The sequence below is a fragment of the Panicum hallii genome, chromosome 3, assembly GCF_002211085.1.
Source record: "Panicum hallii strain FIL2 chromosome 3, PHallii_v3.1, whole genome shotgun sequence".
NCBI classification, from domain to species: domain Eukaryota; kingdom Viridiplantae; phylum Streptophyta; class Magnoliopsida; order Poales; family Poaceae; genus Panicum; species Panicum hallii.
The window spans coordinates 3,799,674-3,811,366 of NC_038044.1; the positions used below are offsets into that span (position 1 = coordinate 3,799,674).

General features: G+C 51.8%; 1 protein-coding gene across 1 annotated transcript; it reads right to left on the reverse strand.

The window, feature by feature from the left end:
* Nucleotides 1-638: 638 nt before the first annotated feature.
* LOC112887391 (probable xyloglucan galactosyltransferase GT11) lies at nucleotides 639-2,524 on the reverse strand. The gene is made up of 2 exons (XM_025953550.1): nucleotides 2,040-2,524; nucleotides 639-1,931 (listed from the first exon to the last, which is right to left on the reverse strand). The coding sequence occupies exons 1-2, from the start codon at nucleotides 2,501-2,503 to the stop codon at nucleotides 803-805; spliced, it is 1,593 nt and encodes a 530-aa protein (XP_025809335.1). The 5' UTR covers nucleotides 2,504-2,524; the 3' UTR covers nucleotides 639-802.
* Nucleotides 2,525-11,693: the final 9,169 nt, after the last annotated feature.

Genomic DNA, 11,693 nt, shown 5'->3' on the forward strand with positions numbered 1-11,693 from the left:
GATTTCTCTCAATACTTCAGAGGGGAAACAATCAGCAAGGAAGAACTTCAGTACATGTGCCATGGAATTTGACTTCAGGCTTCTCTGTCTCTGAATTTTGTTCCACGCACCTAAGCCCCCATATCCATGGGCTTGAAGACGTCAGACATGGATAACAGAGACTCTCTTGCAAGCAAGCGCAAGCTTTCTTCAGCAAATTCAGAGAGCAGTTAGGCCAACAAGAGTACAAGAGAAAGGAAGGAACAGCACATGGTTCAGGAATGCACACAAACAACTCATCACTGAACAGTTTTTTCAGACAATAAGAAGTCTGAGAGCTGCAGAAGCCCATGTCATCTCTTCAGACCCAAGCTCAGATTACAATATCAGCTGAGACCGAGATGACCATTTTTAGATGATCTCAGGAATTTCTCAGGGTCATTTGAACCGACTTTCACTCCTTTGAAGTGCACAAGTCCTGAGAATAAGAAAACATCGACACTTTCACAGTGACTCAGCAACAGGGCTCTTTCAGGGCAAAATGAGGTGGGCACGACCACATCGACATACCGACATAGGAGATAAAGAGAACAAGAAGGAAGAAGAACAGCCTGTATGTATGGGCTGCCGGATCGTCGATTGTAAGATGAGATGAAAAAAAGGTAAAAGGGCACCTCACGGTTACCATCGCCTTCTTATCAAACTGCAACTATACGATTAACTAGCATACACTTCACACATCACAGCAACAAAACTACTACTACTCTTGTACCATCACATTTCACATGAACACACACACATACACAAGAAGTTTCAGCAAATGTCATGAATCATTGTCACCCATGGCCTCATCACTGCCGTCGCCCTTCAATGTCACATCCTCCCCGTTCTTGATCCTCCTCATCCTGTCCATCATCCCGTCCATGGTGATGTCGAACGCGCCCCTCATCTCCCCCTCGAACCTCACCCTGGGGTCCCTGTACAGGAACCTCGGGATCATCTTGATCAACTCCTCCCTCATGGCGGCCACCTCCTCGTCGGTGTACCTGCTCAGCTCCTCCTCGATGTCCACCCTCCCTTCCAGCACGTCGTCGGAGTTGAGGAGCACGTAGTACCTGCCGCGGCGGCCGTCGTCGTTGCTGCCGCTCCTGCCCGGCTCCGGCTCGTGCCACCGGTACTGCGCCTCAAGGGTGGAGGCCCGGTGGAAGAAGACGGGGATGCACCCAGCCATGACGCTGTCGATGGACGAGCGGCGCATGAAGGAGTCCCCGCGCGGCTGCAGGCAGAAGCGCGCCGAGGTGAAGAGGGCGACGAGCTTTGCCGCCGTCCGGCAGGTGATGCTGCCCTCGAGGCCGTGGCTGCAGTCCACCAGCCCGCACCGGCCGCGCCGCGCCGCGGCCTCGCACACGTCGAAGACGCGGTCGCGGATGGCCAGCTGACCCTTGAGGCGCCGCGCGCCGGCGAACGCGAACAGGAACGGCCGCGGCGCCGCCCGCGCGCGCGCCTGCCACGCGGCCACCTCGCCGGCCGACGACGGGTGGAAGTAGCTCGGGTACGGCACGGCGATGTCGCGCGGCGCCCAGATGTTGGACTCGTAGGTGAGCACCGTCATGTTCCCGGTCTCCGGCTGGCCCAGGAAGTTGTTGCCGCACCCGTCGTCCCTCCCGCCGGGCTCGCGCCGGAACATCCACGTGGTCTTGGCGGCCACCATGAAGTGGTCGCGCCCGCCGAGCGCCGCCCACGTTGGCTGCGACGACAGCCACCGCAGGAACGCCTCCGACGGGCCGTCGCGCGCCGTGGTGTTGAACCCGCACAGGTGCTGGTGCAGCTCCAGCGCCGGGTAGTAGGGCACGTACACCGCCGTCGCCGCCGCCGGGTCGTCGGTGAGGCACTCGTACCGGCGCATCCAGTGGTGGAAGATCACCTCCAGCGCGTACTGGTCCGTGCTGTACCTGCAACACATTTGTACACACATCACGTCATCAGAAACCTCGTCTCCGTCTCACAAAACAATCACCGATAATGCACAATGTGTGTGCTAGAACCTAGAAGAAGCTTACCATCCGGTGCTGGGGATGATGTCACCGTCGCTGCCGTTGCCGGCGCCGGGGACAATCTTGGGGCCGAGCCCGGCATTGACCGTGATCGCGCACCAGCTCCACATGTCGTCGAACAACGGCGAGCCGGCAACGCAGTCCCTGAGCATGTCGAACCGCGACGGCAGGTCCAGCATGTACACGTACCGCCCCTCGCACGACGCCGGCGGCGGCGGCGATGACGGCGAAGGCGACGCCGCCACCGACGACGCCGACCACCGCTTGTCGTCAGCCTCGACGGCCGGGGCGGGGAGGAAGGTGGCGTCTAGCGCGGCGGGGAGCACAACGAGCGCGGCGCGTCGGGGAGCGGCAATGGAGGAGGCGGAGAGCGAGAGGTGGAAGTATTGGAAGTGGAGGAGGCAGGAGATGAGCCATGAGCCGGTGATGAGGAGGCAGTAGAGGAGGTACTTGGGGTAGTTAGCTTCCATGGCTGGAAGATGGATTCCTCCCCAGCTAGTTCTGGGGTTTAGTAGGGGGACTAATGGAGGCTTAAGGTTTAAGCTAATTACAGCCCCCATTGTGTACGTGCTAGGGCTTTGTGTGCTGATCCATATTTTTTGTGACCTTTGACCATGGACACGTAAGCCGGCCATTAAGATGCGTATAGCTACAAGCCTCTACAACCAGTGATGCATGTGTAAGATCTTCGGGCAATGCACCTAATAACTATGTTTTTTTTGTATTTCTTATTAAGTGGAGTGGTACAGCATGGTACTTTTATTTTTTTGATAATACAGCATGGTACTTTGGATCCAAGTCTGACCTTGTCCCTCTTTTGGTCTCAATTGGTGCCTTCTGTGTTTTTGCAGTTTAATTTGGTTGTCATGCATTGTTTATATGGTAGATCGATTGTTATATGTTGTGTGTGATCTATGACCACTCGTGTGGAGCATGTTGACATCATGCATGGCACTTGTGGACTACTTCCTCCGTTCTGTTTTGACAAATTTAGATATATAGCTTTTGCTATGGACCTAGATAAACATTGCGTCAAGATACTGTTGTCGATCGAAACCCACCGGCGAGCAGCGACAGGCAACACGAGGAGCCGGGAGGCTTCCGGGACGGCTGGCGGGCCCCGGTCCCTCGGTCAACGGCCCAGCGATCTGGCGCACACCCTGGCTTGGGGTTGCTAGGCGTGCCACCTGATCCTGTACCTGATCAGGAAGGTGTGATTCGTGAAATTCCTGTGAGCACAGACACTTGTAAAGGTTAGTCCGAACCGTGATCGGCTCATCACTCCTCCCCGGTATCGGCTATAAAGAGCCGATTGCATCATTACCGGATCGGATCTTTGGGTCAAACGACATTTATATATAATAATAAGATAAAACTTGCTTTAAAGATATTAATCTAATCCAATCCACGACAGCTAAGCCCTCACTACACAACCGGAACATCCTACACGTGATTGAGCCTAACGAATACGCAAAGCATCATAACAAACAACCCGAACAAAGACCCTAAGAACAACTAAAGAGCCGATTCTTAAAGAAATCTCTATGCAGACTAAGATCTGATACTAACGTACTGCCGGAGCTTTCAACTCGTTTGCAAGGCCTAATCATGCACATATTGAGCTAAATCCCTAACGAGCAGGAACCGACTATAACAGATTAGATCTATTAACATAAACAAAGCAAGATGCGATCATTGCACCTATGATCAGGTACGATGATCGCGGAGCACGCAAGAACAATGAAACAGAGCAAGATCATGATACAAAAATAACATTACTCTATACGCACTACGATAACTAATGCTACCCGCCATCTACAAGGCTTCAGAACGAGCAACATATAAAGCAACAAATAAGAGCAATGCGCCCCCGATCACGCGAAGCGTGATCAGGGGGCAACATGGCACTTACCCGATGAAGAACCCTGGAACAGGGGAGGCGATGCGCCGTGAGTTGTTGATGAATGAATCTCTCTTTCTTGTTTATTCATGGTACATATTTATAGTCCGTAGACTTGCTCTCCTTAACTAACCCTAATTAAACACGACACAAATCCTAACTGCCTAAACCTGAGTTTACACGGCCTTGTGGGCCCCAAACGCCCGTACGGAACCCGATCTGCAAGCTTATCATAACCGTTTCTCAAGCCCATCTTGCTCCACGGCCCACTTTTAGCCTGTCCAGAATATGGCGATAACACATGCCCCCCTGGTTTCGGCGATGGTAATTCCGGAATCATTTAAAATTACCTTGACCCTTCGGCTTCCGGTCCGTGCCTTTCCAACTTCCAATTGACACGACCGCTCTGTACCACGCTCCTCGGGAACCGTCACAATGCCGATTCACTCCACCTCTCGATTTATCTTTATAAACTCTCCTACGGCAACTTCCCCAACCATCTTCCTCTCGCAGCCATCACCAGTTACTCCCTTCCTCTTCTTTTACCATGGCTTCTTCCTCTTCTGCCTCCTCCGTTATTTCTTATGAATCCGAGTCCTCCCGAGAACCAACTCCGGAGTATGATCCGATCACTGCCTACGAAGCCCGTGCTCCCCTGCATTGGGATGAAGAAGAGTGGGATTTCCGTTACCGGTCAGAGGATGATGACTCCCTAACCGATGGCGAAGATCTCGCACTCCTCCTCGGAGCCGAGCTGGAGGAGGATGAGGACGACGCGTCTTGGGGGGAAGACCTTTCTTCCTCGGAGGAAAGAGCCGATTCCTTCTCCTCCGAAGAAGATCCGATGGCAGGTACCTTCCTTCTTGGCAGGTCATCGGGCGATTCCTCCGATAGCAGCACAGGAGCCGATGGCGACGACAGCTTCACCAGCGACGATAACGGGGATGACGGCGACAGCAGCAGCGACACCGGCGACAGTGGCCCAAGCGTTGTTCCGTCGCCCAAGCGCCGCAAGACCTCCGGCGTATACTGGTGGTAGACTGTAATATTCTCATTAGGCCATCTTTAGGAGCAGTTAACTCCTCTTTTGTGTATGTTACCCTGCTGTGAATAAAATCTACTTTTGTACCAGCAATTCCTTTTGTGCGCAATCTATCTGTTTCAGGAGCCGATGGCAGCGCATTGGCTTCAGAGTATGCCGATCCGGATTTGAAATAACCCTTCAATTTACTTTACCCTTCCGCTGGCCTTTCACCTGACACAAATCTCCAAAGATTCTGGGATCCAGATCAACTCCGATCCCCTTCACTCCAAACCCTAACCGCAAGATCCTTCCTGGTCCTTGAGACACATATCCGATCCTGCGCCGCCAAACCTAGATCCGCTCTCCAGGATCCCGACTCAAGGTTCCCGATGGCGGAGTCTTCGCGCACCGCCGCCGATGTCTTTGGTCTGAAGGTGAACTCCGACCCCTCATTAATTTTAACACAGCATCTGCAAGTTTTGCTGCGCGGTTAATTAATTCCTCCCTCGGCAATCTTGCCTTTTTTTCTTGGGATTTTTTCAGGCTTCCGATATCTTCTTGCCGCACCCTTCTTCCCCCAATTCTTTCTGCCTAGGGCCTCGTTCCTATGAGAAACCCATAGATTTGATCTCTTGTGAAGCCAATCGGATCCCCTTTGTGAGTCAGGATATAGACCTAGAATCTTGGTCGGACAGCCTCCGTGCCTGGCCGAATCCTCCTGAAAACTGGATGGCTTGGTACAACAGAGTAGCAGGCGCTTACCAGCCCTTATGGGAGTCCATCGGGATAGCCGATGCTCTGTCTCTGTCCCTCTCTCCCCTTGAAAAAGACGAGAACCTTCTGAAAACCATCGGCTATTTCTGGTCTGACGCCTTGAATTGCTTTCTCTTCGGGCACAGCCCGTTAACACCAACATTGCTAGATGTTATGATGATTACTGGCTTGGACATATCATCAACCTGCCCCTCTGCTTACAGCCTCCCTGTGGTCCCATATAAACTGTCATCCAAAACCGAGTGCACTAACTGGAGCACATACCTGGGTCAGCACCAGAAAAGCAAGGGCCCTGTAACAGAGAAGGAGCACACAGCCTTTCTGAACCTATGGCTCGAACATTTCCTCTTCTGTGGCCCTTCCCTTGCCCCAACTAAGAATTACCTCTCCTTAGCTTATGAGCTGGCCAGGGGTCAATCTGTTGGCCTTGGTAGGTTATTTCTCGGGGAGCTTTACAGATATCTCCATTTGATGACTTCTAGCCTTCTTTCTCAGAAGAAAATCAGGACTGGTGGCCCATGGTGGTTTATCCAGCTGTGGGCTCGTCTTTATTTCCAAAGTTCTGACCCTGATTTTCCTTCCTTACTCGGCAATTCCTTCCCTGATCTGAGTGGGAGACCGATTAGGTGTACCAGTTTTGGGCAGGCTTTGTATAGTCTCCCTGGCGGGAAACTGAACCCTCTAGATGCTTCCCGATGGTTCCGGATTTTCTACAAAGGCCTTGACAACCCGACCTTCCTTCCTTATGCCGATTCCGAGCTCTTTGAGAACCCGGCTACCTTCCGACTGGCCGACATTGCCTATGATGCCGACACCAGGCGTCTTTATTCTATCATGGTTCGGCCTTGTCTCCTCCCAGTTGGCATGAGTACCTCTAACCGGATCCTCAAGCCTGGTTACGAGTTTTATCAGCCGGTCGTAGCAGCCCGGCAGTTCGGTCTTGCGTAGGTGCCTCCCCACTTCCTTCTTCACCTGTTGACATCAAGCAGGGTGGACCTTCCTGACGCTTTAACCGCCCAGAGGTGCTATAATCTGTTCACAGACCTTCCCTTGTCTGTTCCCGTCAATCTTTCCTTTACTTCTTCGGCTGTTGACTTTGAGGGATGGTGGTCGATGTGGAAAACTCATGTTTTCCGAAGAGCTCTGGGCCCGATGCTGCAGCAAATCCATCCTGAGTATGATATCCCGGTTGCAGAGGTACCGCCTTTAATTGGTCTTTCTCTTTCCAACTTTTACTGGCCCCCCTTTCTGACTCCATTTTCTGCTTCTGCAGCAAGAAGATGGCCCAGAGCCGATGAACGAAGATGGATCGCCCTTTTGTTTCCTGGCGATTGCTCCGGTGGTTCTCTTCGGCAAGAATGCGCCTCCTCCCTCAAAAAGCATAATGCAGATTCAGCCGAGCACTGCTAAGCTGACCCCCAAGCGAAAACGGCTTTTGGAAGCCGTTGCCCCCCGAGCTCGCGCCAAAACGAGGAAGATTTTGGTCAGGAAGGTCCGGAAGGAAGCCACACCATCTTCTCCTGTTCCGTCATCTCCAGTCATCGCCCAGGTTTGGCCCTTTCTCTCGCTTTGCAATCGGGTCTTTGTTCATGTCTCCTTTAACGGTGCTCTCTTCTCTTGCAGCCTGCCGTTGTAGAAGTCTCCAGTGAGGAGGAGCCCCCATACCAGAAAGGTTCATCTTCAGGGGCGCCAGAAGACGTGAATGTGCCTCTTAGGGCCCTGATTACTCTCCGTGATCCGGGCGCAACGACCTTGGAGGATCCCTCTGCATCAGCTGTTGTCCCAGCTGCCTCACCAAGCCCACAGGCGCCGATCGTGTCTTCATCCCCTGCTGGCCCCCGTTTGGAAGGACCCTCTACCGCTTCGGCCACTGCTGATTCCCCTACACGGGAGGTACGTCCCGCGAAGCCGATTGCCATCCCATCGGCCATCCCTCTCGCAGAGCCGACCGTTGCCCCGTCGGCTGTTGCCTCTTCTTCCGAGGGTGCGGTTCAGGCGGCCTCTGCTGCTACCGTTCGTACTTCGGAAAGGGTGCACCCCCGGGAGCCGATCGTCCCTTCGTTGGCCATTGCTACTTCCTTCTCAGGACAGGTATGTCTTTCCCTCTCCCTTTGTAATTGTTTTGGCCTTCTCCTGCAATACCTTGCTTACCCTCTTTTCTTCAGAACCTGGACCTTTCAGAACTCCTCGCGTTTGATCCCGCCACGATTGGATCGACCATACTGGAAGCCGCTGACTCTTCCTCGGGCCTGACCAGCACTGTTGATCGGCTCCTCCGCGTGAAAGAGCTTCTGTTGGGTCCGATCTCCGTGCTGATTCAAGACTCCAGTGCAGTTAAACAGATCCTTGACGAGGTCAGTTCCCAGCTCCCGGTGAGTCTCCAGGCCAAGCTCTTGCCGGCCGGACACCTTTCTTCCTTCCAAACAAAAGTGGCAGAAGCTCGCCGCAGGATCGAGACTCGGCGTTCCCAATCACTCTTAAGGACCATCATCGCTGAGATGTGTCAGTCGATCAACAAGAAGAAGGCCGCACTCGACGCGAAGGTTGACACATCCGCTTCTGCCCGTCGGCTTCGGCTTTTGGAGAAAGAACTGGAAGACCTCGAGGCCAAAGTCCGGGCCACCAAGCAGCGCATCCAGGAGGAGAAGGATCTCATTGCGGGTTCTAAGCAGGAGGCAGAAGCTTTGACTTCCGAGCTGCAGGCGGACTTGACCGAGCTGAGCGACTTGAGCAAACAAGTGGTGCCGGGGGCGGACGAAGATGATGAGGCAGTACTCGCTGAGGTCGACCGCATCCGTCTTGATGCTATTGCTGCTATAGATGCCTTCCTTCAGTAGCCCTGTTTAGGATAAACTTTGTATCTGTATGTAGTGAACCCGCTGTGTCTCCGTGTAATGAGCCTAAAGTCGATGGTGGTGCATCGGCTGTCTGATAATTTGTGGTGTTTCGATTGCCATAAGCAAAAACTTCTAAAGTCGATGGCAACGCATCGGCTGTTCTAATCCTTTCTATCATTGTTCGGGCCGATCAGCGCTCATCGGCCCTTTTCCCATTTCCTATCTTGCCAATGCTAAGGTCGTCGACTTAACCTTCACCTCCCTTCTTAACCTGCTGGTTGCATCGGCTTCTTGCCTGATGGGTGATATCGGCTTTACTGTTCGTCAACCCACATACTTGGGAAATATTTCTTTAGGTGTTGGCCATTGACTGCTACCGGAAACTTGACGCCGTCCAATTCTTCAAGCATGTATGCGTTCCCGGGTAAGACCTGGTCAACCCTATACGGTCCATGCCAGTTTGGGGACCATTTGCCATATGTTGTGTCTTTGGTTCCCAACGGTAATACCGCTTCCCAAACCAAATCTCCTACCTGGAATTCCTTTGGCTTGACCTTTTTATTATATGCACGGGCTACTTTAGCCTTATTCTCCTTAATCTTTTCTAGTGACCATAGCCTGAGTTCCGTGAGGTCCTCCACATTATCACTCATCAGAGTAGCATACTCTTCAGCGGATAAGTCATTCTGGAACTCTATGCGCCTGGACCCGGCTGTAATCTCCCACGGTAACACGGCTTCCTGCCCATAGACCAAATGATAAGGAGAAGTTTTTGTTGCCCCATGACAAGATATACGATATGCCCATAATGCTTCTGATAAAACTTCGTGCCAGCGCCTGGGGTATTCATCAATCTTCCTCTTGATTAACTTGATAAGGCTCTGATTAGATGCTTCGGCTTGCCCATTTGCCTGGGCGTAATAAGGAGACGACCTAATCAGCTTGATACCCATATCGACAGCAAACTTCTTAAATTCTTCCGAAATAAAAACCGAGCCACCATCTGTTGTTATAGTCTGTGGGATCCCAAACCTGTGAATAACGTGTTCCTTGACGAAATGAATCACATCTTTGGATGCTACTGACTTCATCGGGACAGCTTCCACCCATTTGGTAAAATAATCTGTGATAGCTAAAATGAACTGATGACCCTTGCTAGATGGAGGATTAATTTTGCCGATCATATCCATGCCCCAGCCTCTGAATGGCCACGGTTTAACAATGGGGTTCATTACGGACGCTGGCGCCATCTGGATTTTTCCGAACCTCTGGCATGCTTGACATCCTTTATAATACTTAAAACAATCTTCAAGCATAGTGGGCCAGTAGTATCCTGTCCGCCTAATTAGCCACTTCATCTTGTGAGCTGACTGATGAGTCCCGCACGTTCCTTCGTGAACTTCGTGCAGGAGCCGACTGGACTCGGTCGGCCCTAGACATTTGAGCAGCAGCCCCTCCAAGGTCCTGTAAAACATATCATCTCCTATCAGGACGTACTTCATGGCTTTATAGCGTATCTTCCTGGGTGCCCCCGGAGCCGAATCCTTCAAGTAATTGAAGATATCGGCTCTCCAATCTCCCTGGTCCAGGAAGTACACCTGATGTCTGGGCCCATCGGCTTTGTATCCTGAAGCCAGCTGCGCAAGATCATTGGCCTCTGCATTCTGAGCTCTAGGTATCCAATAAAAATTTATATACCTGAACTGGGCCATCAGCTCCTGGCAGTGCACCCATACTGGAAATAATATCTCACTTTCACACCTGTAGTCCTCGGTGAGTTGGGAAATTACCAATTTGGAGTCTCCGAAGACCTCCACGGCTTCAGCTCCGGCCTCCAGGAGCAATTCCATGCCTTTGCGCACCGCCTCGTACTCTGCAAGGTTATTAGTACAGGTGGCCGGTAACCTAATTGAGAAAGAGTAGGCTGCCCCCCGAGGCGATACCAGCAAGATGCCGATTCCACAACCATCTCCACAGACGGATCCATCGAAATACATGGCCCAGGCTCGTACGGCAAGTGCTGCTATATTGGTATTAACCCTCTCAGCAATGAGATCTGCCAGTGCTTGCCCTTTAACTGCTTTCGCGGGTTGATACCGGATGTCGAATTCTGATAATGCAAACATCCATTTGCCTAATCGGCCTTTCAACACAGGAGCCGATAGCATGTGCTTTATAACATCCGATTTGCAGATGATGACTACCTCAGCCGACAGCAGGATGTGACGAAGCTTGGTGCATGTAAAAAACAAACAAAGGCAAAGCTTTTCCATATCAGAGTACCTTGTTTCGGCGTCCAACATCCTTCTGCTGAGATAAAATACCACCCGTTCCTTGCCGTCGTATAACTGCACTACCACCGAAGCGATAGAGGTGTCACCGACTGACAAGTATATGTAAAATGGCCTGTCCTGTTGCGGTGGCACCAACACAGGTGGTCTCGACAAATAGTCTTTGATTTCTTCGAATGCCCGTTGTTGTTCTGCCCCCAGCGGAACTCTTCATTGGTTTTGATCTTCACCAGTTCCATAAAGGATTCAATCCGCCCAGATAAGTTAGAGATAAACCTCCTGACAAAGTTAATTTTGCCAATAAGTTGTTGGAGCTCTTTCTTGTTAGTGGGCGGCACCATAGTACGCACGGCCTCTTGACTTTTTAGGCCGATCTCTATCCCTCTTTCATGAAGCAGGAAACCCAAGAACTGCCCAGCTGTTACACCAAAAGTGCATTTTTTCGGGTTCATCCTGAGCCCGAATTTTCTGGTTCGTTCTAAAACTTGCCGTAAATCATCTAGGTGCCCTTCGACCGATGCTGACTTGACCACGACATCATCGATGTATATTTCTACCAGATTGCCGATTAGGTCATGGAAGATGTGGTTCATGGCACGCTGATACGTTGCTCCGGCATTTTTCAATCCGAAGGTCATAACCACGTATTCAAACAGTCCCACCGCTCCGGGTACTCTGAATGCCGTTTTGTGTATATCTTCAGGAGCCATGAAAATCTGATTATATCCAGCATTACCATCCATAAAGCTCAAAATCTTGTGGCCGGCAGCCGCATTGATTAATATTTCTGCGACAGGCATCGGATATTCATCCTTCGGAGTGGCCCTATTAAGA

Coding starts and splice junctions, on each gene's coding strand:
- LOC112887391 (XM_025953550.1), bottom strand. CDS start 2,503: ATGGAAGCTAACTACCCCAAGTACCTCCTCTACTGCCTCCTCATCACC. Junction 1,932..2,039: donor ATCATCCCCAGCACCGGATG/GTAAGCTTCTTC, acceptor AATGTGTTGCAG/GTACAGCACGGACCAGTACG.